Source organism: Triturus cristatus, chromosome 3_1, assembly GCF_964204655.1.
Source record: "Triturus cristatus chromosome 3_1, aTriCri1.1, whole genome shotgun sequence".
In the NCBI taxonomy this organism is placed as follows: domain Eukaryota; kingdom Metazoa; phylum Chordata; class Amphibia; order Caudata; family Salamandridae; genus Triturus; species Triturus cristatus.
This window is the reverse complement of record NC_140583.1, coordinates 778,680,787-778,698,466: the sequence shown is the minus strand read 5'-3', so window position 1 is coordinate 778,698,466 and position 17,680 is coordinate 778,680,787. Positions and strand designations below refer to the sequence as shown.

General features: G+C 48.9%; 1 protein-coding gene across 4 annotated transcripts in view; it reads left to right on the top strand.

The window, feature by feature from the left end:
- Nucleotides 1-17,680, top strand: part of INCENP (inner centromere protein) — a 175,679-nt gene that overhangs the window by 19,292 nt on the left and 138,707 nt on the right. For all 4 annotated transcript variants that reach the window (XM_085644974.1, XM_085644973.1, XM_085644972.1 and 1 more), the window contains exons 4-7: nt 403-1,265; nt 1,902-1,947; nt 2,647-2,686; nt 3,425-3,566. In XM_085644974.1, coding sequence (XP_085501100.1) covers nt 403-1,265; nt 1,902-1,947; nt 2,647-2,686; nt 3,425-3,566 — 1,091 coding nt within the window. The remainder of the gene's footprint in view (nt 1-402; nt 1,266-1,901; nt 1,948-2,646; nt 2,687-3,424; nt 3,567-17,680) is intronic.

The window sequence follows — 17,680 nt, the reverse complement described above, 5'->3', positions numbered from 1 at the left end:
TTAACTCTATACATGGTCCGAGGCATGACCTGTTACCTTTTTATGATCAGTAGGTTTGTGCCGCTGCTTACTAGGAATCTTGTGGGAATTCTGGCATATTACAGTGAATATTGATTGAAAACAGGAAAGCACCAGGCTACAGAAAGGGGGAGGGGGATAAATTACAAATTGGAATGTACATGCACGTTTCCATCTATAGTTGCTTTCTGAGCATGGATAAGTTTCATGTAATTGGACGACCAGAAAGTCTGCATACTGCAGTGATCTCTGGCTCTTAAAAGTCTGTAGACTTGAGGAGAAAAGGCTTGTGTTGTGTGCACTCACGTTTGGTAGCGTTGTGTTTATTTTGTAATAAAAAAAATGTAATCCCCTTTAAAAACTGTTTATATACTTCTGTTTTAGGTTATCTAGGCGAAGTAATAACTGGCGCTCCTCAATCAGACGACTCTCAATGAAGCTCCAAAACACTGAGGCAGTGGAAGAAGAGACATTGGCACCAGAGCCACAGAGAGTTACACGCCAGACACGGGCACAGGCCCAAAGGGCTGTTTGTACCAATCCAGATGGTGGGGCACCGGCTCAAAAGGTTGTTTGTTCCAATCCAGATAGTGACTCTAGGAAAGTATCTGAACAGCCTGTCATGCAGCCCTTCTTTGGAAGCCTGCCATGTGTCAAGATCAGCACTAAAGATCGGAAAAGTGCAGAAGATGCAGTTGAAACGATGACCACAATTAAAGAGGAGGTCAGATTTTCCTCTAAAGAAAACCTTTCTCCTACAAATGTACAACCTTCTGCTGTTTCGGAAGCCCATAAGACTCCAGAAGGCAAATGCCGCAGTGCAACCAAGGTAAAGATTGCAGCGTCCACTCCAAAAGAAGCTGGGATGAATGAGGATATTGTGCACATGGACACTTCTGCAAATCTGGAGGAGAATGCTGCTCCATGTATGGAAATCTCGGCTCAGTCTCATGAGATGGAAGAAATGGACGTACATCCGATAAACCTGTCTGCTGATACTGAGGAGGGCACCAGAGTACCTGCTACTGAAGTTTCACGCATCTCTGTTAGCAAATCAACTCCTACTGGTTCCAAGTCGGACCGCAGGTCTGTGCGTCGTAGTTTGGTGGGCAGGCATTCAAGAAGTCACTCCTTGATGAATAAGTACTCTCTAGCCAGCAAGAGGGAGAGCATGACTCGTGAGGCTATGCGCAAGTCAATCCGTAGGTCCATTTCCAAGAAAGCCTGGGAATCCTCTGCATCCAGCTGTAAGTTTTTTCTCAATTGTGTATACAAAGTTACGATTATACAGCATTCCTTCTCCATGTTTTTCCCTTTCGCTTTCCTTATTTTGTTAAAAGGCCATTGTATCTTGTCAACAAGCATTTCACTTGAATTGTAGTAAAGGATTTTGCGGTTTGTGGGGGGTGAGCTACAAGTAGCCTGGAATTTGCTTGAAGTAACTTTGTATTTTCTGTGTTCCTGAAAAACCCTGTTTCATGTGGTCCCATTATTTGGCATTTTTAATTGACCAGAGTAGGTTTTTCATGTAAACATCTAATGATGTAGCTGGATTGTTGCATGCATGCTGCAGGAAGGAAGGTGGAGGCTGGGTGGAGTTTACCTGTGTCTAGTTGATTGAGAATGGTGTGCCTTGAGTTTCCAGTACTCATGGATTACCCGGTGTGGTTAGTAACTAGGACAATAATTAAGAAATATATTCAAAGTACTGAATGTTGACTTCTGGCTCGGAGTAGCTTTTTACTGTGTCTTCAGAGGGTGTTGACCATAATCATTTCAATCTTAATTTGCCCCATAAAATGGCACCTTCCATCTGAAAGTGATGTGTGGAAATAAAAATTGGCGTTTTTGTTTTAACTGCGCTGATTGTGTTTTCTCCTTAGACCAAAGCTCCACAGAAGGTATGGATGAAGACACAATTAAAGCAAGGTAAAGTTATTGATGTCCCTGATCAGAAGCTTGGGGAGACGCTTTAAAAGATTTAGAAACATACTGACTCTCATAGCTCTTAATCTAGACACCCTGTAGGCTACTATGAAACCTCAGCACATGAGTACTTGAACAGGAAACAATGTGGCACAGGTAATCTAAGGGGGCGCTTGTTTAATGAAGTTCATACATTGTGAAATTAATTACAGTGCACTTGTAACTCATTATCCTTTTTATGAGGAAGTTGTGTTCAAAATGGCTATGGCCTCGAATAGTTTTTTACCGTGAAGAAGAAATGTGATTCTTCTCCTGTTGAGTCAGACTGACGACGTGCAGTTACATGGCCCATCTCGTGGTCGAGAATGATTTTGTTCCATTGCATGATTTAAGGCCCTGAGACAAACTTGCTAAAAATTTGTGAATGAGAACCAGTGTGTAGTGCCATTAACTGCGCCTTTAAAACCGTTTTAGTGGTGTAGTTGTAGGTAGTATCCTGGGTTGTGAAAACATTTTAGAAAGGCAGTGGGGCTTAAATCTCTGCTAGGAGCACCTTCTGTTCGATCCACAATGGAGTGGTTAATTGTTTAAACGTTCTCGACTTTAATACCCATAAGCAGAGGCCAACCTTTGCTTACATGAAGTCTTATGGTGTAGTTTTAATGCTCCATCTTTGGTGTAATGACTTGTTATTCCTTGCAGGCCAGAGCTCATCCCTATCCCCAGTGCTGAAGAAAAGGAGGTAATGCCTAGTTGAGAATTAAATGCAGTTGGATGCCTTATCCTAAAGCTGTTATTTATTTTTGTGCCCACTCTTGCCATCTGATCCTTTGTTGTGGAATGCTTTTGGCCACAGTGTTCAACGCCCTCCCACCAAATCCACCTTGCTCTCTCCCACTTAACTCCACTACTCCATTTGAGGTCTCAGGAGCCATACCTTCTTAGTATTTCCTACTGCAACATAGCCATAAAGTACTATGAACTATTGCATCTTTGGTTGCATCTCCCACCAGTGGCAGTACTGTGTTACATACGGCTCTTACCCTTCGTGGAGCCAGTTTCTTTGAGCCTACCCATTTTACCCTGTTGCTTGATCGAACATGGTTTGTGTGTTTTCTGTTACTGCAAGGAGCTGCCTCAGGATGCTTCTCCCTCCCTCTTGCGTTCTTATCTGTGTGCATGCATGACCCTGCCTAATGTCTCCTACTCTGTAAGCCTGTGCTCATTCCCAGGGTAACTATGGAATAACTTTCATTTGTACTCCAGGGCCCCTCTGCTTTGTGACTTGTTTATATCAGCAATGTTGGATGCTCATGTGAAGCACTATTTCAGCCCTGGCCTGAACTATGCACTGATTTCAATGCAAGCTCTTGTTCTTTGTGCAGTGTGGTGGTAGAGGCCTAGAGCTGGGGCAGGTGGAGCAGGGGAGGAAAAGTATGACTGGCTTGGAATTGTATACATATTTATTTTTGCTCTTTAGGAATGTCAAAGCCCTCGGAGATCCCTTCGTTCCAGGAATGCTAAGAAGATTGCTATCAGTGTTATATCTACTGAGCTGGAGCAGCATATCTCTAGAGTGACGCGACAGAAATTGGCTGACAGCAAAGCTGGAGAGGAAAAAGGTAGGGGAAATACCTGGTGCGGTTTTGAAGTGTTTTCAAGTAGTTTGGATTTCTTTATGTTGTGGGTGGCTTCTAACGGGAGTATGTGTTTTTTTTAATTCAGTGAAGCAACAAATATACTTTCTGCTAGACCTCTTGCTGCAGATTCTCCAAGTTTTAAATATTTCCAAGTTGTCTGTCTGGATCTGGAAACTTTTCTGCAGGTCCTCTGCACGCCAATAGGTGGCTCTCTGCAGTTCGGCTCTGACGTTGTCCCGAGCCACAAATTGTGTGGAGACTACATAGCTGCCACTCCCACCCGCAGACATCTGTTCCATCCTTTCCACACTGCCAGCTGCAGATCCAGAGCGACTTCTTGTCTAGTTATGACACTTGCCTTGATCTAAAATACTGTTTTACAGTGCAGGGGACATGTCACCTTCAAAACCACAGATTTTGTTCTGCAAGGACAGTCTCAAACAAATGTCTGTGAAACATCCCTACGAAATTTGCCTGTGGTGCCAGGTGTTGAGCCGCAATACTAAAGCCTGCAGTGACTGTGCGTTGAGGAACCAGAAGATCATATGAGGCTGTGAATTCTACATCGCTGAACACCAGAAGGCTCCCTAACGAGACTGATCCTAGTTGAAAGTTTGCTCTGGTTCGAGATCTCATTTGCTTAAACAGCTGGGGCGAGGCCCCTATTGTCCTCTCGAATGTCAAGTCTGTGCTGGTTTGACATCTATCGATGTTGCTTATGGCTGCTGTTGAGGCTCCATTTACTCTGCCTCAACAGTAAACCCTTGACGCCTGTTCAACCTGAATTAAGATAATTTTGATGTGGGTGAAAAGATTGGGCACCTTTGAAGAGAATTGGTTTGAAGACCTGCAGTTGGCTAAAGTCCTTGACCTCCACCATGGAGGTTCTTTAGGTGGGCAGGTATCTATGGAGTCCTCCTTACCGTTTAATGAGACCCTTAAGGATACTTTGTTGGGGGGCATGGGCAAAACCTTGCTTTGGTCTCCTGCCAAGTTGCACGGTGCCACCACCCTTCCCCGGTTGAACCTGCATTTTTATCTCCGTCCCCCTCAACTGAAAGCTTGGTTGTTCAAGCGTCTACTAGCAAGACTAATCCCATCCTCCCATGATGAGGAATTGAAGCAATGTGGATATTTTCTGGAAGAGGATGTAGGGAAGTGCCCTTTTTGACATGGTAACCCTAGCCTTTTACCTGGCAAATTATATGATTTTGACACAGTGCACTGGGTTCCTACTAACCACGGTCCCTGTGCTAGAGCTCTTTTCCAGAGGGCTGTAGCATGAATTGTGCCACCCTAAGGGACCCCTCACCAAGCACATGCAAGACTGTCATTGCAGGCTACGTGTCTTGGTGCAGACAAAATTGGAAACGCAACTTCCCCCATCCATGTGCACCATGCCCCCCCCCCCCCCCCCCCCACTGCAGATCATATTTGTATGTCACCCCTACAGCCCTAAGGCATGGTGCTTAATATCATGCGAGGGCATACCTGCATGAACAGATATGCCCCGGTGCAGGCTCAGTTCGATTGCTACCCGTAAAGGTGAACAGGGAAGCAGTTTTTAAAACGTGCTGGGCAGTTGTGAAAACATGTTCACCCAGCTACATGATGACCCTACTGGAAATAGGGATGTTTGATATCAAACCTCCTGTATTGATGAACCCACACTGTTGCAAAGTTGTCCTGTTCCCTGGACACCCCCCAACGTTTTGCTGACTGGCACTGGTGGTACCTGACTGACTAACCCTGGGCTCTGCCTAACCAGGGCCAGTGCTATGCTGAAGACACAAGTAGAATACGGTGTAAACACCTACATACACTAGGGTACACTATGGATTAGGGTACCCCAGTGATTGGCATGACCTCCAATAAGGTACCAATAATGAGAATCCTCATACAAAGGTTTTTATATGCCCTGGGCCCTCTATTTGTTCTGCCTTGATTGGTCAGAGATAAGTGGATGAGCCTGGCTGCTTTGAAGGGGTGATAAATGACCTCTGTGGTTAGGAAGCCTTTCTGGGAGGAGAGGTTGCTGGGCATAGGAATGCCAGAGCCAGTGAGAGTGGTAGTAAATGATGCTCGTCAAGGGGAGGAGACAAGCTATAGAAACCAGTTTTCATTTGCACCTCTCTCTGCCCTGCAGCCAGATGGGGGAGGATTAAGGAGGAATTCCCAGATGTAAGGTGAGTAGACCTATGCAGATGAAGCCATCCTGCACTCTGAAGGCTATGCCTTTTGCACCATCTGAAACTACAGCCCTGTGGATCAAACCTGCTTCAAAAGGACTAAAGAGTGGACTCCCTGCAAGCTACAGGTTAACAGAGCTCACCTGGACCATCACCACAAAGAATCTCCAGTCTGGAGTACTCTCGGTGGATTTGTAAGGTCTTTGTCCAAGTGGTTTGTAGGAATTGAAGTCACACTTTCAAGGGCCCTCTTGGAGATTCCAGACCCTTGAATTGTGTGTGGGACACTTTGGACCCGCAAGAAGAACTTCAGGAAGGAGTTCTAACGGGATCAGGCCCGCTGGAGAGAGCTGCACCAGTCTGGTGCGAGATACTCCAGATCCATGCTGTTGGACCTATGTCCTAGGGGTAGCTTGGCTCAGGTCAACAGGCTTACATCTCCACTTGGCCTCTCATGCTTGCATCCTACCCAGCTCACAATCTAGCGCAGCACCACTCAAAAACAAGGACACTACACCGATTAAGTGTCAGGATTACTCAAAGACTTTATCTCCTTTCTTTCTTATCAAAATCAGATTTTCAATTTGACATTACAACCTGAAACATTTCATTTCGTTTTCATTTGAACGTTCCTCTATCTCTTGAGGCAAAACCGGACCTTACAGTTCAAGATAAACTTTTTATCCAATGTTTTTAAAACTTAACACACGGTTACATTTCAGATTAGCATTACCAAGTATTACTTGACAACATTTTACATGGAATATTACTTCAAACTTGGCACATCATTAACACTCTCCATGTGGGTTATGCATAGCACCTGGACTCTGGAAGGACGCCTAACCCCCTTTTAACCCTGCTCAATAACCACTCCCCTTTTTAAACCCAGGGTAATCTGTAACTAATAGGTAGGGTTATCTGGCTGTCCTGAACAAGTACCACTTATCGGGACATGGGTAGTACCGTTGACAACCCAGGGATTACTTCCCTCCAGGTAGCTATTTGGGAGTTTGTATGCTGAATCTACACCACCCCCGTGACACTCGAATCCTCAGCGCTTTCTGTGACTGGAGCTTGCCCTACCTTTCCACTCACTCGTCACGCACATGGGGGCGCTATACTGCCCATAACTATAACAGGCGTTGATGGTCTTCCCCTTCTTTAAGCCTTGGCAAAGTTCACCAGCACGCAGTTACTCTCCCCCGCGCTGTATTTCCCTGCTTACTGTCCATCCGATGTCCTTTGCTGGCAGCTCGCGAGGTCGCGCGATATTCTCCCTCGTGGGGGTCGTAAGGGGGGGTGGGGGAGAAAATCACAGGGGAAATCCTCTTATAGCACTTGGTATGCAAAATTCACCTCCACGGGGCCACCTCCCACCAGGTTTCCCCTCACTAGGCTCTTCCTTAAGTTGACGGGAACCTCCGTCCTTCGTCGTCGGAGAGCACTCCCCCCTCCTCTGAGGCGGAACCTCCTCCTCGCCTCCGGTCACCTGACAGGGAGGCTACGTAGTCGGCCAGCCCACCACTCCTGCGGCTCCAGACCCGGAACAGCGCGTCTGGTGGAGGCGCGGCCTCCGCTCTTGCACAATCAGCGGGTGGCGCTCCGGCCCCTACACATGTGACTCGGGCAGCGGCTTCACGGCTGCCCCGCCTGCACTTCCTGCCAGAGGGTTTCCACCGCACCACTGTCGCGATGCGCTACCGCCGCCACACACCCGGGGCCGATCCCTCTCCTCAGGCCACTCGTTGTAGGCAGCTACGGCCGAAGTCCAGCAGGTAATCCCTTGTCCGGGCAATCGGGGGGACAGCCAGGGGTTGAAGGCAGCACTCGGGGAGGAAGGGGAGATGGAAGTAACACGGTGCCGATCCTCTCGCGCACCAGGGCTGAAACTGACAGGACCCTCAGGGCATGGGCACACACATCTTTCCCAGTAACTGTAACAGTGACCATCCCAGGCGACAGCGGAGCTGTCAAGACGCTAGCCCCCAGCAATGGCCCTCTCTCAGACCCCCGAGGTCAGGGGTACACTCCTCCTCAAGGCCACACAAATATGTGGGTCTCTAGTCACTGGCGGCACCCAGGGACTGGTCATCAGGTTGGGGGTGATGTCACTAGCGAGGGGAATCCGTGCAGACCCTAAGGCCTGTCAATCCCTGACCAGCGCAGCCACCTCCCTACTCAGGTGCCTTACTCCTGGCTAACCAGCCGCTCAGCTCTACTCTAAAATGGCCGCCTCCTGTCACCTCTATTTATCACCTTGGGCCTGACTTGCCAGAGGGGCCCAGAAGGTTCTGGAATCTCTCATGGCAGTCATGGTCCAGTGTGAGAAAGTGCCATCTTTCTTGCATGGTATGCCCCCACTTTTTGCTAAATTGCTGAATGTACTTCGATTGAGTGTACCCTGGGTTCCTGCCAATCAGGTGCCCAGGGCCTATGTTCCTTCCTTAAACCACACAAACTCCAAATTGGCAAACCCTAGCCACATGTCAGCCCCTAGTAAATGGTAACCTAGGTACCCAGGGCCTTGTGGCCAGGGAAGGCCTCTAAGGGCTGCAGCACTCATTGTGCCACCCTCAGAGGCCCTGTACCCTTACACACACACTGCCCTTGCAGGCTGAGTGTCTGGGTGCAGGACAAAACAAAGAGTCGACATGGCACACATCACTGTGTACCATGCCCATCACCTACACTGCCAAGGCATATGTCAGCCACCCCTCTAGCTGGGTGCATTACGCCTATGGTGTGGGCGCAGGAGCCCTGTGCCCCTACAGTACCCGGGTCCATTCCTGGGCACTGTAAGTGCAGTGCTGTCATTTAAGAGTACATGGTGCTGAGAGCTTGTCAAACACGAGCTCCACAGCACCATATTGGCAACACTGAAGCCTGGGAAGTTTGGTATCAAACTTCTCAGCACATTGAACCCACACTGCCAGTGTAGGATTTAATGTACTAAGCACCCCAGAGGGCATCTTAGAGATGCCCCCTTACAGCTAACTTACAATCCACGTCTGCTCTGAGGCTGCCCAGGCTGCCACACAGCAGACACGTTGCTGGACCCCTGGGTGGGAGAGCCCCTGCTCTCCCGGGCCTGCAACAATGCACATCCTGGGTGAGGTGAGAAATCTCCTCCCCCAGGATGAGCAAAGGGAAGCTTCAAAGGCAGGCCGCCATTTGGAGTTTCCCCAGGCCACTGCAACCCCCCACTCTGGCGGGAAGCTTGGCCGGAAACCCCATACAAGGACAGGGGATGTGCCAGCCTGCCCACCCCACCCCTCAGTTGGGGGAGGCGAGGTGAAGCACGTCTCCGGGCTCTCGCCATCTTGAAGATGGGAGGCCCTACCCTATCAGGATTAGGCTACTGCCCCCCTCCCACAGGAGAGAGGCAGGATAGGAGGTGTACCCACCCCAGGACCCATTGGTCCCTGGCCTTCACCTACCTGTAACGCCCCTAAATCTAGTATTTAGGGGCACCCTGAACCTTCCTTCCTCAGATTCCAGATAGAAAACTACAAGAAGAGCAAGAAGAACAAGGACCTGCCCTGCAGCTGCTAAAAAGAGAAGACACCAACTGCTTTGGCCCCAGCCCTACCGGCCTGTCGACTCTCGAACCTGCACCAGCGCGGCATCTCTCGTGGCCAGCAACCTCACCAACCCCGGAGGACCTGGCTACCTTTTGGCTCTAAGCCCCTGGGACTCCCATGAGTAGAGGCTCTACTCAAGAAACCTATTTTTAACCCCTGGCAGCAGAACGGAACCGCGGACCCAACACACTCTGCACCAGCCAAGCCTGGCCAGTGCCGGAGTGGACAAAGACCCCGAGGACGACCCCACGGCGACTGTGACCCCGAGTCCGGCACCCAAGAACCCCCCTTCGACATCCCGGAAGAAGCCTGCAGCCTCAAAACCGAGTGCCACCCCAACCGCGATCAACCAGAGGGTAAGATTCCCAACGTCAAAAGGCACCCCTGCACCCGGCGCCCTGCGGCCCCCTGTGCCCAATCCCGGGGTACCCACCTAACCTACAACTACCCAACTTACCTCTCGAAGTGGTGGTGGCACCTGAAACATCCTCGTCCCCGAGCCTGCAGCCTTTTTCCAAACCGGAACATTCCCATTGATTTCCATTGAGCGCCCGAAGGCTCAAAAGCACCCTGCACCCAGCCGCCCGAGTGGCCCTGGCAGTGCACTCTCTACACTAATCTACTTCCCCACTTGCCCTGAGTAAGTGACCAGGAGCCCAGCTCCCACAGCCGCGTGGCTTGCCAGACAGCAGCCACCAACCAAGGCCCCCCTATCCCTCCTAGGATAACATTGGGCCTAACTCTCTCTGCACCCGGCCGTCCTGAAACCGCTGAGGGTGAACCAACTGTACCTACCTGACACTGGGGGACCCCTGAGTCCATGCCCGGAATTTTAACTCTGCCAGTCGAGTACTTACCCTTAAACCGCTAACTTCATTTTCCTCATAGGGTAACATTGACTGGCTTTTTCTTCAAAAATCTTCTAAGTGTGAACTTTTCAAAACTGCAAATATTCACCAAAAATCAGCCAAGTGACAAAAACGAATTTACTCACCTGCTCCTAGGTGAGCTCCCAGTGCTGGATCTTGGTGCCCAGCCCTGACCCTGAAAAGTGTTCACAACTATACTTACCTCTAACTCATTTTTCTCCCATAGGAAACCATTGTCTGCTTTTCTGTGAAATGTCTTCTAAGTGTCTATTTTTGCAAATTTGAAATATTCTTTTAAAATCGTACCATTTCTGCAAACTAAATTACTTACCTGTTTTTGATAAGGACCCCAGTCCTGGGTCTAGGTACCCAGTCCTTGATTACTAAAGTAACGATAAAGTACTCTACCTGCAATTTGAATTTCTTGCCATAGAGATCCATTGAATGTTTTCTTTGAAATATTTTCTAAGTGCTAACTTTTGAAATAGCTAAATATTATTTAAAAATCATTACAGTTATTAAGTCGACTTTCATCACTTGATTCTGAATACTGACCCAAGGCTGGATCTAGGAGCCAGACCTGGAATTCGAAAAGTAATCTGAAAAGTAATTTATTACAAATAACCTGAATTTACCATTGAGCTCAATGCATTGTTATGTTTAGAAAATAGGATTGTTTATTGCAACCAACTGTGACTGTTTACACAAATTTATTGCTTAAGACAAAAGTATTTATATTCAACCTCTCATTCTGAGAAAGTATATTTTTACCCCCTTTGTGGTTCTAAAAATAAAACAAGCATATATTTTATATATATAAACCATTGGCCTAGAGTTCAGTTATTGAGTGTGTGAAACCATTTGCTGACTGAGTGTGTACAATAAATGCTTTACACTGTCCTCTGGTACTGCCTTACTGCTCGACCAAGCTACCACTTTTGAGAGTAAGGTCATACCTAACTTTGACCTCTATCAGCCTCTGGGGGACTGTGGACTCTGTACACCCTGTACCTATTAGGGAACAGTATATACAGAGCCACTTTCTCACATCCAGGTGCTGAGGTGACAGTTGGTGCCACCATTTTGTGAATCTCACCTCCCTTATCTAGTTTCCTCAGTGGAGCACCTTGCGCCTCCCCCTCAGGTAGTGAGGGTGAAGCGCCCAGAACCTCTACATCAGCACCCAAAAAGTTTGGTAGACAGAAAAAAATGAGAAGGGGGAAAGGACAAAAATAAAATGAGGAGGGAACTGCCAAAGGGCTGACAGGTCTAACACATGCTAAATGTGAATGTGTCTCTGTTAGACGCAGCAAAATGACCAAAAGTGGCACTGTTGGTTTCTAAGCACTAGAAAGTGACTAATCTTTAACAATTCATATATCTGATAGACTACTAGCCACAGATTCCTTAACGTAGAATTATCCCCAGGCGTGAGACTGGACCCGGAAAAGTTTCTCGTCCCAGCATGTCTGCGCGCCGGGGGTTGCCACCACCATACTGTGCATGGAGGCCCTATACCTCTGCAAAGGGCTGTCACCAAGGAATTTTCCTAGTGGTGACCCACCTGGCAGAGTTTTTGAATGCTTGGCTGGTCCAGAACACTCCATGTCAGCACTTCTGTTCGTTGGGGTTTCCAAAGCCCTCTCACTCAAGGTTGAACAAGTCTGAGTGGACCTCTGGACCCCTGTATGCCTTTCCGCTGATAAAACTCCTGCCCAAAGTTCTCAAGATAAGGACCGACCGGCCCAAATCATTTAAGTGGCTCCAAATTGGGCATGCCGAGTATGGTATCCGGAGTTCCTGTGCTTGAGAATTTTGCCACCAATCAGACTGCCCCTCTACCTTCGACCTTCCAATCAATCCAACCGTACTTATGAAGTGCAGGTGCTGATGACCCTGCAGTGAGTGTCGATCCGTTCAGCAGCCAGGTCTTAAGTTCTTTCCTGAATTCAAGCAGCGAAGCGGATGTCCACAGGTGAAGGTAGTTAGGTTTGGGAATTCCGCAGTGAGGTAGGAGACAGAGCGTCCTCCACTGTTGCTATGCCGGATAATTGATTGAGGGGTTTGTCTGGTGGGTTGGTGGAAGTTTAGACAGTGGTTGATGTATTCTGGTCCCTCGTTGTGTAGGACCTTGTAGGTGTGTCTCAACTTCTTGAATTGGCATCTCTTCTGGATTGGGTGCTAGTGGAGCTTACCTCATGGGAGGGGTGATGTGGATCCGCTTGTGGAGGCTGAGAATAAGTTTAGCTGCTGCATTCTGTATGATCTGTAGACATTCCAGGAGGTGAAAGGGGATTTCTACTTGGAGTGCGTTACTGCAGTTCAGCCGGCTGCTAACAGGACTGTTCGTCCAGTGTTTGACAGGGAGCCATTTGAATATCTTACTATCTTACTGAGCATGCGAAGAGTGAAGAAGCAGGCCGCCAAGACTTTTTCTTTTTTAACCCTGGTTAGTTTGCTGTCGGATGTCAAGGGTGAGGTCTGTCGGTGGTGGGTGGGGGGGGGGGGGTAACCTTGTTCGGAAGACCACCAGGAGTCGCTCCATAGGGAGGTGGTCCTGAAGATCAGTGCTTCAGTTTTGTCCATGTTGAAGCAGTTGTCTTTCGTTCCAGAGGTGGTGGTTGTCTACTTCCCAGCTTGGTGTCCCTTGACAAAAATGTGTCTTGTGGGGTCAAATGTGAGTTGGTGAGGCACACACCAGGCTAAGTTATGACTTTTTTTTTTTATCGTTTTCTCTCGCCGGGCAAGGTTTTGCTTTAGGGCCAATAAAATAAAAAATAAAACTTTTTAGCTTTTTTACGGTTGCTGGATTAGCCTTCATTGTTCAAGTCCTCAGGTAGGAACTTTTTGAAACTTTACAACATTTGTTTCTTCCCTCTTTGTTATGCCACAGTCTGACTTTAACTGGGTGTTTATACCTTACCTTCCTGATGTGCACTCCCTTTGAGCCGCCTCACAGCTGCCACTCATGACTTCTCACCCTCCCGATGGTGTTCCTCATCGCCATTACACTGGCGCAGCGCGTAAGCTAACTTCACGCTTTGTGTTCACTCTATGTACACTAGCTTCTTCCTAGGCAAGCTGGTATTGCGGACTCAAGCATCGTTCATGACTAAAGTAGTGACGCAGTTCCACATCAGTCATAACCTCATCCTGCTGGTGGTTTATGCTCTACCCCAACCCTTTCAGCAGGAGAGACTCCATCGTATGGACCCAAAAAGATTGCTGAGCTTTTACAAAGATCGTGCCAAAGAACACCAGATGGATCAGTTCTTGGTGGGGTTATGCTTTGGCCAAAAAGCAACCTTCGGAAAGACTACATGTTCATTCTACTTGGGCCAAATGTGCTACTACTGCGTTTGCATGTGGAGTCCTTGTCTTCTCCATTAACAGGCGGCTTTGTGGAGATCCCTCTGTGCTTTTAGAAAGCACTATTGTCTGCACAATCTGGTTAGTAGAGAAGGGCATTTTGCCTGCTGGGTTCTTCAGGACTTTCTGGTTTGAGTCCAGCCACAGGCCCAACTCAAACTGCATACTGCCTTGGTATCTATTCAAAAGGTGAGGAATCTGCAGTTAAAAGTTTTTGAAGAGCAAGTTACTTACCTATGGTAACGCTTGTTCTGGTAGAAACTATGTAGCTGCAGGTTTCAAAATGATACTCTCTGTTTTCTGATTGGAGACTGTCCGTTAATAAGATCGCATGTCTAGGAATCTGCACACTGGTCTACCAATTTTGCTTTTGAGGCTCGCCATCTAAGGGTGCAGATACATTCTAAAGCAATGGAACTGGCGCCTCCGCAGGCTCTGCCTGTCTCTCCTGGAGGGGTGTCAGTGCAAAGTTGCAAGGCGCCATGTAGTGGCACGCAGTGGTACTACTGACGTGTTTTGATCAACTGTCACCTGGGGATATTCAAAAGAAGAGTAATCTTCCAGCAAGTGCGTTTCTGAAGAGCAGGTAACTTGTTCCCCACTGCTCTTTCTTGGTGACATAGTGTTTGCTGATGTAGCTTATGTGGCCCAATAACCTGGCATGTTTGAATGATCAGTTCTCTGTAGTAGATGGCATAGGAACATGCATTTTATTTTTCCGTTTCTGGTTTTCACTGCAAAATATATACTGTGGGTCTAGTCTGTAAATTGTGGTTCTTTAGGTAATTATGCTGTCAATTCTTTTTTGTTTCTAGTCTGTTTATTGAAAATATAACAGGCAAAGAAAATCAACCAGGTTAAAGATATACATTCTTGTCAAGGAACATAAGATTAAATCCACTATCCATTTTAGATGGCACAGTACATCAACAACAATTTGTAATACAGAGTCAGAACCTTTTATCACATGTCCAAAACTACAAATGCAAGGAAAGCTGAACTGAAAATGGGGGCAATGTGGTACAATCCTTACCAAAGCTGTTTCAGTACACCTCTTGTTAAGAGGAGCCAGAGTGAAATGCCTAGTAATACAAGAGTTATTTGGGGGATCCGTCCATATCCAAAAGATTGAGCAGTAAGTGTCCAGCTATGTTTATATGATCCAATGCACATCTACTTTCTTCAAATTGTTCTCTGTGTTCTGGACCAGATGACAAGAGGGGCATTTCTGATGGATACATCTGCCAGCGGATTCCTCACCTTGTGAATATCCCCTGCACCAGCATTCTACGGAACTTTTCTTTCCCAGCACTCCACGTCGACGTGGGCGACGTCACAATGCATCGGCTCCGCTCGCGACTCCGTACGACGTCACCGGAGCCATAAGAAGCCCACGTCGGCGTGATGACGTCGGTTCCCTTTTTTCCGCGCCGTCTACGCGCAACGGTTTTTTCCAGTGCTCTCTAGCTACTTTGTAGTATATAGCTGTGTTACTGTTTAAAATTCGGTATGTCTTCGATGAGGAAGTCGGGCTTTAAGCCCTGTAGGGAATGCGGAGGTCTGATGTCCATGACTGATCCGCATCAAGACTGCTTATGGTGTCTTTCTTCGGACATCGATATAGAGGAATGCGGGTGCTGTAGGAGTATGAATTCTAAGGCACTGAAGGAGAGGAAGACTAAGCTCTTTATGAAGAAGATCGGTGAGGAGAAGAGAGGGAGAAAAAAAGAAGTCGAGGCGGGAGTCGTCGACCTCGAAGTCGAGGAAGCATCACAAAAAGAGAAAGCATTCTTCTCGACGTCGGTCCTCGAAGTCCAGAAAGTAGAGGTCGACTTCGCCCCGTCGCCGTCGAAGCAAGGACTTGTCACCGTCTCCTTCGAAGTCTCCAAGAGGTTCTCCTTCGTCGAAGCGGGCTCCAGCTCAGTCCCCGACGCAGTCACCGGCTCTGTCTAAGGCGTCGACTCCAGTTCGAGTGGAGTCTTGTTCATCCAAGGAGACATCAGAACAGGAAGAGCCTGCTCTGGTGCCTGATGAATCTGCGGCTCCGGTGGAAGATACTGCGGAGCCGACGCCGGAGACTCCACAAAGGGATACAGGGTCTGTTCCTTATCCACAATTCCCGGCTCCAGGTACCGATTCATCAAATATTCTAAATGCCATGTATGGTATATTTAACAGGGCGGCCTTCCCATCCGGAGCACCAACTGGTCCCGTGGGTCCGATGGCATATACGCTAGGGGTGCCGCAGCATTATGCTCAGGCCCCCTTTTTGCCCTTTATGCCGATGGCGCCTTCGTGGCAGTTTCCGGTGCCGTCTGGGGATCCGACACTATTTCGGATGGACCATCAGACTTCGGAACCTTCTTCGCCGTGTCCGGCTCCATCGGCGCTGCGTCCGGCGCCGCCGACTCCACCTATGGCGCCGCCGACTCCACCTATGGCGCCGCCGACTCCACCTATGGCGCCGCCGACTCCACCTATGGCGCCGCCGACTCCACCTATGGCGCCGCCGACTCCACCTATGGCGCCGCCGACTCCACCTATGGCGCCGCCGACTCCACCTATGGCGCCGCCGACTCCACCTATGGCGCCGCCGACTCCACCTATGGCGCCGCCGACTCCACCTATGGCGCCGCCGACTCCACCTATGGCGCCGCCGACTCCACCTATGGCGCCGCCGACTCCACCTATGGCGCCGCCGACTCCACCTATGGCGCCGCCGACTCCACCTATGGCGCCGCCGACTCCACCTATGGCGCCGCCGACTCCGGTACCTTTGGCTACGCCGCGTACGACGTCGGCTCCCCAGATTCGATCGAGGAGGGAGGCCCAGAGGGTTTTGGAGGAAGGAAGATATATGGAAGGTGAAGTCGACTCTTCTTCAGATGAGTTTGAGGGGATTGAAGAGGCAAGTGGGTTGGATACAACCCCTGAGTGGGAGCATACGTCAGCTAGATCTTCTCCACCTCAGGAATTGGCGCCGTATCATGTGGTGATTAAGAAGGCCGCAGATCTCTTAGGTTTGCAGCTGCCCTCTGTGGAGTACAAATCGAACTTACTTACGGAGGTGTTGCATTCTCCATCATCTTTGGAGCCTTTGTTGCCTTTCAATGAGGCCATCTTGGAGCCGGTCTTGGAGGTGTGGAAGAAACCTCTTTCATCTCGGGCGGTTTCCAGACAGGTGGCAAGAAGGTACAGGGTTGCACCAGGGGATCCTGATTTTTTTTTTTTTTTTTTTTTTGGTCTACACATCCATCCCCGGAGAGCCTAGTTGTGCAGGCTTCTTGTTCAAAACATGCTTCGGGTGCTTTCCCTCAGTCTCCAGCTGATAGGGAGTCAAAGAAAATTGATCAGGCGGCCAAGAAGACCTTCTCCTCAGGAAGTATGGCGCTGAAATCATCTAATGCCACATGCCTTCTGGGGCGTTATGTTCATGCCTTGATGGACTCTATTAAATCTTTGGCCCCTAAGTTGCCTGAGGGGGATGATAAGTCCTCCTTGGAGGTTGTTGCGGACACTCGGGCAGCTGCCAGACAGGTGATCCAGTCAGGGCTGGATACGGCGGACTCGGTGGAGAGGATTATGGGGTCGTCTATAGCCGCAAGAAGGCAGGCGTGGCTCCGTTCCTCTGGTTTCTCGGCAGATGTTCAGGCCACGTTGGTTGATCTGCCATTTGACAGACAAACTGTTTGGGGAGAAAGCAGACTCTGCCCTTCAACGTTTTAAGGACAGCAGATTGACGGCAAAGTCCTTGGGTCTGCAGGCTCCTGCTAGGGGTTCAGCTTTTCGGAAGTTTAGGGGTTTCGGAAGAACATCCTTTTGCTCCTTCCGACAGCCCCAACAGCAGCAGCAACAGATTCCCCTCTATAGGTCCTATAGAGGGAAGCAAAGGGGTCGGAGAAGTTCTGGTCGCAACCCCTCTTCTTCCTCCTCCTCTTTTGCTCCCAATGAGGCTTCAGGGAAGCAGCCCTAGATCCCCCATCCTGGATCATGTAAGTCCTGTGGGGGGTCGGGTGTCCTACTTTCTACAGGGTTGGAATCTATTACAACCGACCTTTGGGTTTTGAACCTCGTAGAGACTGGGTACG